A 14,787-nucleotide genomic window follows, 5' to 3' on the forward strand; every position below is an offset into this window, starting at 1 on the left:
GTGTGAAGAAAGTGTCTTTCGGACAAAGGAGATGAAAGCTAATCTTGGCAACAGCAGAAATAATAGGAATAAATAGACATATTCTATGTGCTGAATCACTGGTGAGTACATCCCACAAATGAGCTCTTCCTGTAAGTCAGCTGGCTATTAAGTACTACGTCTATGCAAGTCCCCCAGTCTGATTAAGTGATTTAGTTCTGATGATAAATTTCAAATAGCTTTCACTCAAAAGCAGGTTACCCACAACTACACAATATCAAATGTGGCAGCATATTTCCAATGTATCTTTGTGTGCTACCTAATCTATTAATGTTATCACAGCTGTGACATTTCTCTTTATTTCTACACTATCATATGAACTGTATCCCCTTATATATCAGTGTAAAAATATATTGGAGAGGTGCTTTTTTCATGATGCTATGTGTAAGAATACCACCAAAAGGATCAGATTTATAAAGAAAGCTTAATATATTGTAAGCATAACCTATCAGCTTAAATAAAAAAAAGTATCAAATAGTTATTTACCTCATGATACCCACAAATTAATTCCTAAATTATCATAATCTTCGCCAAGTATATCTTTACCCACAATGCTGGAGTTTTGATAAGGACGTGATTATGTTTCCAAATTAGGTTTTTGTTGCCTCTGAAAAGCAATTTCATGTAGTGCTGATTGACTTTCAGCATGGTTAATTGAATAGCTAAGTGGCAAATATCTACATGGCAATGAAGGTTTATTACTTTGTTAATTATTTAACGTATTTATAGTTGTTAAAGTTTTTAGTATTGAAGTTCTGTTATTAAATGTGCTACATTTATTCCACTCTTTGGAATCTTTAATAAAAAATAAGTGCCTTGGGAAAAAAAAATCATGGATTGAGAGTGATAGATAACTATATCAGCAGCAACAGTTTGATCTTGGCAACATGTACCTGTACAAACAGATTTGCAAATTTGAGACTCTTCTCTGTAGTGATATGTAAGATTTGGAGTCAATCTATATATCCTGAATTCTGTACTCTAATGAGAAATATCATCTGCTCTAGTACCTTGTAGTTCTCATGATGCAACTCACTATAATGATAAACACAATCTCTGCTATAAGCTAGTTCTTTTTGCAAGCAAAATTCACTACAGAATTGTGGTCATATGTAAGGTACAAAATTTGTCTGGTGTCTGTGTTGTGTTACACCACAAAATCTTCAACCAGAGATATATGAGCAGCACAATTCTACACACACAGTGTCAGCTCTAGGAGGAGTTTATCCCAGTGAACAACTACTTATATAAACACGGACTTCAGGAATTTAAACCACTCTTGATTGAAACAGTACTGAGGAATGGAAGCTGCTTGAAATCTCTTGGAACTTTTGTAATTGCAAAATTACTCTCATCTGTGAGTGAGTTTGGAGAAAAAGTGTTTGGGGCTGCTTGGGTTTGAGTTCAAAGAATAACTGTGGTTTTCCAGGGCAAGAAGTAGGTAATTAAAGCAATATTTAGAGACATACTGAGAGCTTCAAAATGGGACAATTTTAAGGCTAACGTTTTCTAGACTAGAGTGGAAAGAAAGTGAAAATAACCCAAAAATGTATTAATGCATGTCTCATTGAATCCCCTAAGAGTTTCTGAGAGTTGTACAGTAACTGCAGTTATTATCAGAGAACTGACTGCAAGAGTTGTTTTCTGACATTTTCAGGATATTCTGGGCCTGTGAGTTGCCACACCAAACTTGCTCAATTCACAAGTCAAAACAAGACTTTATTATAAGGGTAACAGTGCAACCCCAGTCTATTGTCTGAAAGTTGGCCACTGCTGTTGCTTCATTCACCCCTACCAAAGGGGTGACTTTGGACTCAGGGCTTCTGTTACACTTCTCTTGGTGAACTCTGAAGCCAAACAGAATTTGCTTTGTAGTTCTGCAGCATACTGAGTCATTGGTGCTAGTGGTAATGATGCATTTTTTTCTGAGTTTAAGAAACATGACTTCAAAGACACATGCTGTAAAAGTAAACACGTAAATTAACCAGGTGCTGTTTCTATAGGATATTATTCACTAAATGTATATGAAGGCTTAGGTAGTAGGCTTATTATTCACTATTATTTGGTATTGCAGATAGATATTGAGATGTTTTTGCATTAGGGCTTAAATATTCTCCAGTGAACGGAGATTTTGTCATATCTGTGGTCTCCTGAACTACTGCAGAGGGAACATGTCCTGGAATAATATTTCCTGACACATATTTTAGTTTAATCAAGTAATTATCAAAAATTACTTGATTAAAATAGAATATTTGTTAGGAAATATTATTCCAGTTATTTCAAGATGGATGCTACTGGTGTAATGTAGTGATTTTTTTTTTCCCCTCCCTTTGGCTTCTAGTACTTACAGAGCAGAATTTCCCATCTTTAAAGCAATTGATACTGCATTATGGTTGATTTGAAAGTCCAAAGAAACAATGAGTTATGCAGCTAATAGCCCACCAAATCTTCATTTCTTTTCAATTTTTCAGAGCACAGGAATTTCCATTCAATGTTTTTTCTTACGTAGTTGACATTATTTAAAGGTTGAGTAGAAATATTCTCTTCATGTGCACAATTTTCCCAATGGATTCAGGTGTTTGGTTGAACGTCAGGGCTGAGCCAGCCCAGTGCCTTGCCACTGCCACCAGGAGTGGCACCATCCACCTTGTCCCTCCTTCCCACCTCCCCTTTCCTCTCCCAAGCCACGCTTTACCCAGGCTGGGACACGCCCTCCCCTCTGCTGGCTCCTGTGCTTCTCTGCCTGCACGGGAAACTGGAATGACTGAAATCCCTTTGCCTTTTTGCTGGGTGAGTTCCCTGCACAGAGCCAGCTCCTGGTGCCCGCTGAGAAGCACTGAAGCCCAGCAGCAGCAGGGCCCTCACATCTGGGAGGAAGAGGAGGTGAGGAAGAATCAGATCTTCCTATTTTAACCACTGCCAGCTTGCAACTGATTTAGCTGTGTCACGTCTCTATGTATTAACAAAATTACCTAGGTAATTTGGGGTTTTTTTTGTGGTGTAAAACTACATAAACATTTAAGAAAATGACAGTTAATGCCTGGGTTGCTGTGCTGGACCAGAGCTGGAGTAATCCCATTGATTTTAGGATGGTTATTCCATATTCTAAGCTGTGCAAATTGGTGACACCCACCATAAACTGATTTATGAAAACTTTATGGTGGACCCCAAATTTTTTGTAAATTTCATTAATTTAATTGCAGACTTCAAGTTTTGGTTTTCTTTTGTAATTGACTCAGTAAAAAAATTGTTTATCATTCACTGTAAATGTTACTATGCCCTTGAAATCAAGGTTTCAAAAGACTTCTAAAAATGTGTTTAATAGTGTATTGACCTTTATTGTCCTTGAAGAGCAAATCTGAATATTTTTCAGGTATTTACAAATTTTTACATTTATACCCATGGATCAAGACATTCTGTAGACTTGTCATACATATTTCTAGGGTCAGTAGTAAAAAAAGAATATTTATATCCTATTAGCTACTGCCATTTCCAGAGAACAATGGCAGAACTCCAATATAGAAAGATGACAGTCATTAAAGACTTTCCTAGGTGAGAAAAGATACTGCCAAGGACCAAGTAGCTTTCTTTCAAGGAGTGAATATACCCCTTCTGTTTTGATGGTTGAAAATCATTGACATGAGACTTTGTAAAATGTCTAACCATTCAAATAAAATAACTGCATGGACTTGAGTTACTGCAACTTTATGTTTTTAATGTTGAATATTCTTTACTTTATTATAAAATTCTCCAGTGATAATTGGCATTTAAAATATATTGTTCAAATTTTGTTTTATTTTTGTGGTCCTAATTGCCTTGAAATAAGTGCATCAACCTAAAATAGTATTTTAAAATCAAACCTGTTGAAGCCACTTGAAACATAACACCTCTCAATACTTATTTTTTCTGTTTTCCTATCAGCATATTTATCGACAAAGACAGTAGTTTTTATGTTTATGGCTGATTATTCCTTCAGAGGTCCTGAAAGAACTGGGGTAATCAGCTGAGGATGGTGACTCAAGAACATTTTGGAGCACCCTGTCTCCATCATCTATTAGACACATGAAAGCAGTCTGATTCTGTGATTATTCATTTTAGAGGCAAAAGTTCTATTCTTTTATTGATCAGTAGCCTAAAAGGATACACTTTTGTACCTAAAGCTCTCTGTGGTAGCTGTAGATTTCTTCTGAATCACCAAGAGAAGGCAGCACCACGTTCTTCACTAAGCAAAAACTCTTCTGAGGAGCATAAGCAATAAATAAATTAAATTTATTTATTGTATTTTTTGAGGGAAAGAAATTAGAGGAACAACCACTAAAGAGAGTGATATCATTTTCACAGAATCCCACATCATCCCAAGCAAGTACTTTTGCTTACACTGTTTTTGCTTACATTTTTAGTAAATTAAGCTGCTCACATCTGCAGGCATATATTCAGTGTCCAGTTCTCTATGGGTGCTTTCACTGCTGCTTGTTTGTAGCATACAAAATCCAGTTTTATGTTAACTAGGTGGGTTGCTGAGTTGCCAGCATGCCATTCTGGATTGGGCATTTGTGAATTGTTTTTAAGCACCAAAGCAGACAATGGAAGCTTTATCTCGATTCCCCAATTAGCAGTAATCATTCTTGCTAAACTTTGATAAAGAGCTGTAGTATGCAATGAATGTAAAGTATTCATTCCTGAGCAGGGTTTTTTTTTGTTGGTTTTTTTTCTTCCCCTCTCCCAACATTTCAGTGTTTGTAAAATAGTCTTATCCTGCTTGTTATTTCTATTCATGTTGCAGATTGAGAATGTTGATGTCTGCCTTAGCTTTCTGGCAGCCAGAGGCGTAAATGTCCAAGGTCTTTCTGCAGAAGGTAAGAGAAACAAATCATCAGAACAAATAACAAAATTTTAATCTGAAAGCTGAATTTCTTAACACAAATCACTTGCACCTAAATACCGAGCTCCAGCTGTCTTGAACAGCATGCAAATATAGATTAATGATAACAAGTGAGAGAGTTTCCTTTTAATTTTCCCTTGAAATTCAACCAAGAAATGCAATGTTCATGAAGCTTGAGACAATGTTTTAAACCAACAGTTTTTCAACGGTATTAATCTTTTAATGTTATCTCCAAAATATTAGATAGGCACAGAACTTCCCAAGCATACTTTGTTTTTTTTTAACTTGTTCATATATTTGATTCAAAACAGCAAACAAGAACATAAGAATCTTGCTCAGTTAAATAAACCCAGGGAAGACTATTTGTTTCAGCAAATTTATTGTTAGTAGTAATGCTGTCCAGATGAGTCTGAAAATTATAGTATTCCTTTGATGTCTCCTATTAAGTCAAAGAGTGAATGTTTTTGCTGCTTCAATTATTCTGCTGTATTAGTCACCTTAAATGATTGCCTAATGTCGTTGCAACTAGATTAATAAATATAATAAATAAAAACCATTAAAATACCAGTTGTCTTAATTATTACATACTATTGCTTTGTTTATGTAAGAGGCAAGTGAATTAATAAAATGAATATGTCTTTGTCCTGGTGCAAATTAAGCAGTTCTGCAAGGTGCTGCACACCTTCAAAATCCCTTTGACCTCTATGGCACCTGAAGGTAACAGGTCCAGAGATGCACCCCTGTATTTTTATTTTGCTCATAGCACAACTAAAAGCTGGAAGGAATTTTTTTTTTTTTTTTTCCAGAGATGGTAATTTCAGTTGAATTCTAAAAGATTCTTGGAGAAAAAATGCTAACCACTATTTTATTTTTAAATTAACTCAGAATTGTTGTCTTTTGCCGTCTGAAACTATCTAGGATTTTAAACATGCAACACAGACATGATATGTACTGTCTATTCACCTTGATTGTCAAATTGTGAAAAGCTCCCAAGTGATTTAGGAGAACCTTTGTGTCCACTTGTAGATGTCCTGTTGCCAGAGAATACTGAAAGTTTGCATGCTCTCATTCCCCTCAAAGCTATTTAGAACCAGAATTTCTAGAGCACCCTAGTTTTATTTTGATATCAAGTATGAATTAATGGTGTGAATAGCATGAATTTATTTTATGAGGATACTCATCATTTTTTAGTGCATTGACATGGTATGTGATACATTTTCTGTACTTTTTAAAATCTGAATCTTCCTGCATTCTGCAGTGCCTTTATTCCTACTTTTGCTTTGCTTTGGAAAATATTTTTCATAGGATATATGCCTCAATTGTGTGGCTTTAAATTCACATACTACTAAAAGCAATGCTACCACATAGGACTAAGTCCAAGGATTATGATTTAAAATGCTCTTTATTCTTCAAAATAAAATTTTAACATTTAATGCTGAAGTAAGATTAAAATGAATTCTGCTGTTACATAGTTGGTCATGAATCTGGAGTAAATCCACCACTATCTTCATAATGATACTCTTCAAAGTACTGCAGAGGTGTGATTTCCTTAAATATACCATTTTTACTGTGTGTAATCCTGAGTATTACAGTTTTTTAGGGGGAGAAGAAATTGAGTTTCTTGTAATAAGCTTTGTTAAACGCATCTTATTACTACTGGGTCATTTGTTTTTGATCTGAGAGGTTGTGGAACAATAAACCATTAGCTTAACAAGTTTGGAAGATCTCACAACCAGTTCATGACCTCATTTTGACAATTGAACAAAGAGGTCTAGAAAAAAGTAATTTTCAAATCTTGGCTGCCAAATATCTGCTTGAGAGCCCAGTTGATAAATAATTATCCTGTTGCTACAAAGAAAAACAATCTCCTCCTTTTCCTAGTATATGTTTAGTACACATTAAAAGTTTCTGGATTTTTTGCTTGTGAGAAACATTCTAACTATAAGTCTATTAAAATTAGGAAAGAAAAAGTTACTGATATCATCCTTCCCTAAAGATAGTAACGAAAATATTAACACAAAATGTTAAGATTGAAAAATGTTGAGTGAGATTTAACAAAGGATTCTTCTTCTGAGCACCAAGTGATGCAAATTTATTAGAATAAATAAACTGGTGTCATGTACTGGCAGTGTTCTCAAATCAGAGCCACTTAAAATGGATAGTTATATGGTTATTTTGAGGGTGTACTTAGGATAATTTTAAATACAAATTTTCTGTATTCCTTGACAATGATCTTCCTTGAAACCAACATGACTGCAAAAGTCATATTGCCTAAAAAGTTTACTAGTTCTGGGAAAGTTCTACATATCTCTCGTGGTCTCATTGCTAATCAAAGATCCTGCAGCATCTTCACAGAGGAGATAAATAAGTATGGCTGCTTGGAACAAATTTGCATCTTGAAAAGTATCTTCCAGTTTTTGGTTTCCTTTTGAATAACAGGTTATGAGCATAAAAGCTGCAGTGTTTATTAGTATATGTATTAACATTTCACCTAATCCTATTGAAAGAAAATTAATATGGTTTAAGAGACATGAAAATGACAGTAATATTTTATAAGTTCCACTTGAAAATTTGCCTAGGAAAGCTGTGCAGCACACACAGTTCAGCATTTTGATTTGCAGGGAAGGCAGGAAGGTTGTGGCATTGCATGTCAGGTTGCAAGTCCATAGGTCTAATAAAAACCTTTCCCAAGGTGGCCAGTGCCAAAGAAAATTAATTATGAGGTTATGAACAGACCTACATGCTGCAGATAATTTCATTAAAGTCTTCTGAGGTTTCTTTTTGACGCTGAGATCCTTTATCAGCAAAGAATGACAACATCCTTGTAAAATCTTCATCTCAGGCTGGGAAAAAGCTAAAAAAGTAATGGGAGTCACAGGGATGCTACTGGGGTTCACCAGAATTGTATTCAGGTAGCTGTTTAGCCTCATCAAGGCTGTGCAGGTTTTGTTTTCATTATCAGTAATAGCAGTGTAAAATAGAAAGATACAAAATTATGTCATGTGAAAGTTCAAAGATGTGATCATGAGCATTACAGTGACCTTTCTTAAAAACAACCTTCCATTTATTTTCTTCTCTCAAGTTTCCTGCACACATCTGTATGAATGGATAGGTGCTCACTAACAAGAACCATTGCTATGCAATCTTTTTGATTTTTCCAGAACTCACTGTTCATTACCAATGTGCACAGAATTTGCTCCAAAAGCAAAAAGAGTAATTTAAAGGGATGAGGTTTGAAGGGATGTATATTTAAGACTAGAAAGAATTCAGATTTTTCTGAATGAGCTTTTCCTTAATTAGAATATTTGTACTTTGTTGGGACAGGACATTTCAGAAATATGTCTGATTTAAGGTTGGATATACTCATGTTTATGACCATGCAAATGGCTCATCATGAAGACATTGTAGAGACAGATGTTTATTGCAACACTGACACATAAAAACCCATAAGTTATAGTAAAAAATATACTATCAGTGACACCTAAAATGCCTCTTATATTACAGGTAAATTAAGAGATGTAAGACATACACATGTATAGCTATAGGTATGTACAGACATACTCTAGTATGACTTTTACAAAACTGAAGTCTAAAACCCAAGTGTTTTCACTTCCTTTTCTCTTTTGTTTTTTTAATAGAAATAAGGAATGGAAATTTGAAAGCCATTTTAGGGCTGTTTTTCAGTTTGTCTCGGTACAAACAGCAGCAACATCATCAGCAACAGTACTACCAGTCTTTGGTGGAGCTACAACAACAGGTCCCTTCAACTCCAGCTGAAATCAGCCAGTCTAAAACACACCAAGATATGCAGTCAAGGTAGGTTAAAAAGTTATTTTTCTCAGGTGTAAAGGTTTTTCATTTTTCTGTTTGAAAAAGACAAAATTTTGTTTAAAAAATAGGCTATTTAATTTTTTTAGCTGTTTACACAGTGGTTTCAATGTGTTTTTTGATGGTAAGCTCACATTTCTTGGGAGTAAAGTTAGAGTAAGAGCAGAGAACATTACCAATTAGTTTTAGTTCCAATTTTAATTAATTGTAAGCCTTTCTTTTACTTTATTATTGATATTTCTGCACACTGCACAGTAAGAGACTGCTACCACACCATGTGGCTAGTATACTGGTTATTTTCATGTTTTCTTCACATTCCCAGTTCCACATGTAAATGAAAAATTTCCAATAATCAACAAAATAGATGGGGAAAAGGCACAATTAATACTTTCATTTATTATGAAAGTATTATTAAAGTGTTATTTATATAATTCTATATGTTATAAATAAAGTGTTATTTTTATCCCTGCACATTCTCGTTTTTGAAGGCCTATTTCTACTTGAATGGTTTGTACAAGGGAAAAGAAACAGTCTAAATCTAGTTATTTCTTTTAAGAGGGCAGTTTTTATTAAGTTTTAAGAAAACAAAGCACTCATTGGTACCCAATAATTGTTGAATTACGTTGCTTTCTGACTGTATCTGAAAACATTTTTGAAGGTAGTTGCTTGAAGGCCACTATAGAAGAATGAGCTTGAAACAGAAATATCTGGTTCACTGGGAAGAATATTAACAATGTATATTTTATTGAGAAAGTTTAAAAAAAAGTCAACTGTGAATCTTCATGAAGAGTTTTGTCTGTTGCTTTTTGGGTTCAGTGCTTGTTCCATATTTTATAACCTTGTTCAAAACACTTTTGTGGCCTTACTGAACAACTGCATGTTGCGAGTGTGGTAAGTCAATGATCTAGATTGGATTAAAAGTATCAGACTAATATATTGAGATTCTGGTTCTTAATTCCATTGATATATAAATTACACTTTATGCAATGTATATAATATATACATTGTATACAATGTATATAATAACAATATATATAATCAACATATTTCTTCTTCGATGGACCAAGACACTTCATCCTGATAGAAATCTGTATCTTGGAACTAGAAGTGTTTTAAAAATATGTTTTGGAGGGAAGTGTTGCTAATAACATGTTAATTACCTCATTTGATGCAAAAATTAAGATCCATGTGTTTGGCTGCTGCATTATGAAGTGAAGTGCTTTTATTTTCTCTTCTACTGAAAATTAATGTCTCTGAAGGTTTTCCCTGTGAAGTATACTGTTAACATGTAATCTAGGAAATTATGGTGGGGTCCCAGAAGAGTCTGACCATTCTCAGCATTTTCCAAACCTGAATTTCTGCTTTTTGGAGGATATTTAATACTGCATAAGAGACAATAACTTATTGTTATTCAGGAATTAAGTGCTCACAGCTTTAATCAGGGGAATTAAGAACTTAGCCAGCTTCCTATAAATACCTTTGGTTACTGTTTTTTGGTTTTATTAAGTGAAAGAACTGAAACATTTCCTGATTTTATAATTTATCCATGGTGATTTTTTAATAATAAAAAAAAAAATTACAGTGTTCTTTGTACATCATGACTATTGCAAGAGTTTGCCCAAAAAAGCCTGGATAAAGCAGGTTTTTTACTGTTTGGATGGTGGTGATTCCACATGGTAGGCAAAGAGATGCTGAATCTTTTATTAAGCTTCCCATTATAATTCCTTGAGATCTCATGTTCCTTCTGCACTTTTTTATCCTCTTCTATTTTGCTATGTTAAAACGTGCTTCATTAAGAAGAAGGGAAATTATTCCATGTCCCAGATGCTACACATTTTTGATTTTGTATAGTGACATCTAAGCCTGGTGTAAAAAAATTTCAGCTTCTATCAGTGTGCTTTAAACCTTCCACTTTAATCTAGGAGTTTAAAATAATTTAATTCTTTGATTAAATTCCTGTTCATAGCTAGGTTTCAGATGTAAAATATTTCTATGTAAAAAATTACCAGACCAAGATTGATGACATCTTTCTTATTTCTTATCTGTAAATTGAAAGCAAATTCTTTTCTATTTGCTTTCACATGCAGAGAAGTTTGATGCTTGTTACCGTAATGTCTGTATTGCCTAAGGGAGTATGGTTTCTTCTATCCATATATTTTTCATGTAGGTCTTTAAGGATAAAGAAAGGTGCCTACCAAAAAATTTCTCCTATATGAAAATTTTCTATCTTCTACTATAAATTTAAATACATCTAGTATAATATGAGCTGCTAGCAAAACAAGGAGCCCTGGAACTTAGAAATAAACAGAAATACAATTTTTTAATACTAATTTTCTTTTTTTATTTGTAAATTTTAAAGTAATATAAATAAATTATCATAAAATAATATTTCCTTTCCTAAGAAAAATGACTACATGTGAAAACAAGTTTTCCACTAATAGATGAGCATATATAAACATACACTGATGTGAATTCTCTCTGGTGGACTTACCAACATTTCTTTTCAAAGCAGCCATTTATTTCAATTTATTTTTTCCTAATAAAATAAATATTTTGAAATATTAATTAAAAATATTTTCCAAACACCTTTCTAGTTTAAAGATGCTAATGAGTAAATAAAAACTTCTTTTTAGAAAGAAGCCAAAATATGAATTAAGAAGGAAAAGATTACTTTGGTGAGATCCATCTTGCCTCTTGCTCACTTTTTGCTGTCTGTAATGTGGACAGGTAGCTTACATAATTCCTCAAATGGATTTCTGTGATTCTTTTCATGTAAGGAATCTAATTATTGTCTCAGCAATAATTAGAAATGCAACCAAGGTAACTGAGCTGGGGGAAGCTCATGATTTAGAAGGTCCTTAGGAACTCACATGACTGCTCTATGGGACACTTAAGATCTTTAGATATTTTTGGCAAAAAGTAGTTTCATACAGATACTGAAACCTACACATTTCACTGTATGGAGAATTTTGGAAGGGGATAAAATCTGAACTATATATTACAGTACATTCTTCTTGCTGTCCATATGAAATTAACTCAATTGATAATCTAACTGCTGTCAAGCAAAAATTGAGTAATTTTACTTTTTTTCTGAAGTGCTGTGGATAAAACCAGCTGGTTTATCCTTTCATAGTAAGTGTTTATCTTTATGGCTATATATTATTACACAATTATTGTGCAGGTATGCCTTTTTTTATTACAGTTTTGCAGTTCTGAATATGGTTTTAAAAATTCCTAATTCTTTTTGTTTTCTAACATTTGTAACATAACTATGGAAAAGTTTGGTATGCAGAAGCCCTAAGGCAGAAAATCCCTTACGGTGTGTATTTTTGAAAAAATATTTGGCAAATGCACATAACAGAAAATAGTTTCCATTAAATTGACCTGTGGTCTTTTATTACCTAGAAATTGTTATTGCAGGAATTATTGAACTGTTTTTGAAAGGAACAAGAATTATCTTATTATTATGGCTGAAGCCAGATAATCAATGTAGCTGCTAACACCTGAATGGGACATTTGTATTTTTTCAATAATGGCTAAATGCTTCAAGCTTAATTTGAGTAAATTTTCAGGGGAATTGTGAAAACCATCTTCTTACACCATGGGTACTTTATTTTACTGGAAGACTCACACATATTTACTTTGCATATTGACCTGAGAAATAAAGATGTCTTTTGATATCCATGTGTTTGTATGTGCACCTACATGTAAGCAAAAGCAAAATATATACAATGAAAAAGGTGGGTGCTTCTTATAGACTTTATACATTTTCTTAAATCTTCAGTAATCAGTCACATTTCATGTTGTACTTTAAGTATTTGAAACTATATCTTAGTTTATATTAATAACTGAGGTTATTTTAGGTTACAATATTCTATAAGAAAAGTTATCTTCTTCATTGCTTCCAGCTAATGTATACTAAGCATATTGTGTAATGTCAACTTTATTTCCTAGGAGGTAAAAAGCTGTTGTGTTTTCTTTAGTAAACAAATAAGAGAAGGTCATGCCCTTTTCTTTTTCCAAGAGAAATACAGATTATACATGGGAGAACGAAAATTCTTCTGAGAAGTCACACTGAAAATGGACAGATAACAGAGGTTACTGAAGACCAAGAAAGTTTTGTCTTTGTATGTGCAGGGCTAGCATCTCACTCTCCTAATTTAAAAGACTAGTCCTGCTGGTGATGATGGTGGTGATGGTAGTGGTGATGGTACTCATCCCCATTTCCAGGTTATGATGTCCTCAGTAATGAGCAATGTCTGTGATCATTACTGTGTCTGAACATTTCCACGTGCCACTGAAGACAAGATTCTTTATACAGTGTTTGAGCCCTTTGCCAACAAAAACTGAAACAGCCACCAAATTATATTAGGTCTCTACAGGTTTCATACTCAGGTTGTTTTGCTAAGGTAAACAAACAGAAGCCCTGGGGGAAGGTTATAATCAGAATATCACAAGACTGGCTGGGTTAGATTTGTGCAGTAATGGGGAATTCAGGAGACTGATGCAGGAGGCTACTTGTCCTCATGTGACCAGGAGACAACACAGACAGGAATGTAATTAAACCAATTTCTGGAGGAACCTCTCTTTCCTAAGTGTAAAGTTTGCATGGGAGGATAATGAATCTTCTTTCACAGGCTCCTTTCAAAGTTATCCAAAATCCAGTCAGTGTGGCAATACTTTAACATTCCTGTTCCCACATAAACTGTTTGTGACCAATGTCAGAATTGTGAAAGTTGTGCATACAGAAGGCAAGCAAGATTCTTCTTAAAGAGTATTATTTGCCTATCTAGTCCTATGGCAACAGCAGCATTTCAAATTAAATGTAAAAGGAAGGAAGGGAGTTGATTCATGGTAAGTGAAATTGCCTTGCAAAAAGCATACTTTTTTTATGGAAGATCATAATTTTGTAATTATAAAAACTCTGAAATTATTAGACTGTTAGTGAAAAATTCTGCAGTAAATAAATAGTAACCAAAGGTAAAGAGTAGTTTTAGATGTGATTTCTGATTTGTTTTTACCCTAAAATTTCCTGTATTCTTCCATGACTAACTGAGGGAATGGAATATTTCGAAATCTGAAGTTGGCACTTCACTCTTTCCTTATGAGTTTATTGCAGCTCTGAGGTTTATTTTTAAAAATACAGTGCCGGTGGCCTTATTTATATCTGTCAGTACTGATAGATGATAACAATGGCTACATTATATTTTTATGCTTTGCTTTGCTAGTGGATTCCATTATCAGAGCAAAACATCTACAGTGATGATCTTTCAACCACCCAGACACTAAGAGAAAACACATGTGGATGAAAGAAGTTCTGTCTCATTTACATATTAGACAGTAACTGGTTGCAGTAAGCTGTCAGAAAAATTCCCCTAGACGGACAAACTATTTTATCATGTACAGGAATGATGAGCACAGCTTGAGGTCCAGATGGATTTTGTTAAATTTGTTATATTAAAAGTGCACCCTGGTTTTCCTGAGCATATAAACAAAGTTAGGTAGCTGATTTCTGCAGGCAGTTGCATATATAACTACTGCAAGGAACAGGGTTTCATGTTGCTTGCTGCTCAGAAGTACTAGAGAAGAAATTCATTTACAGTAATGAAAATGTAGTGCTTCTGGTTATGAATTGAAATAGATCCATGTCAGAATAGTGGGAATCTGCATAGCAATCTTGATTACATCACTCTGTTTAGAAAAAGGCCTTCATTTAAATATTAATTAAGGTTAAAAAAATATTAATGTTCTGAAGGTTTAAAATATGGTTACAGCAGTCTACACCAAGTGTGTTGCACTGACATAGGCTGGAAAATGGAAGATGTACATAGCTGTGTGTGTTTCTTGGTTAATATATAGGAAAGGGATGAAACAAGTCCCTTGGCTGTCCTGAGCTCATGCCTTTGCTAGTCACTTGGTTTTGCTGAAAGGAAAGTGGCAGGTAGTTCCTGCTTTTCCCACTGTGGAATCATTACCGAATCACTGATTCTGAAGAGAAGAAAAATTTAAAAAATACTTAGTTCTTCTTTCTGTTCTCT

At 34.0% G+C, this 14,787-nt stretch overlaps 1 protein-coding gene across 6 annotated transcripts in view; it reads left to right on the forward strand.

The window, feature by feature from the left end:
- The window catches only part of NAV3 (neuron navigator 3), a 512,047-nt gene that overhangs the window by 349,424 nt on the left and 147,836 nt on the right, over window positions 1–14,787 (forward strand). For all 6 annotated transcript variants that reach the window (XM_050987333.1, XM_050987322.1, XM_030237841.2 and 3 more), the window contains 2 exons: window positions 4,823–4,895; window positions 8,560–8,737. In XM_050987333.1, the coding sequence (XP_050843290.1) occupies window positions 4,823–4,895; window positions 8,560–8,737 (251 nt within the window). The remainder of the gene's footprint in view (window positions 1–4,822; window positions 4,896–8,559; window positions 8,738–14,787) is intronic.

The sequence above is a fragment of the Serinus canaria genome, chromosome 1A (genome assembly GCF_022539315.1).
Source record: "Serinus canaria isolate serCan28SL12 chromosome 1A, serCan2020, whole genome shotgun sequence".
Lineage (NCBI taxonomy): Eukaryota > Metazoa > Chordata > Aves > Passeriformes > Fringillidae > Serinus > Serinus canaria.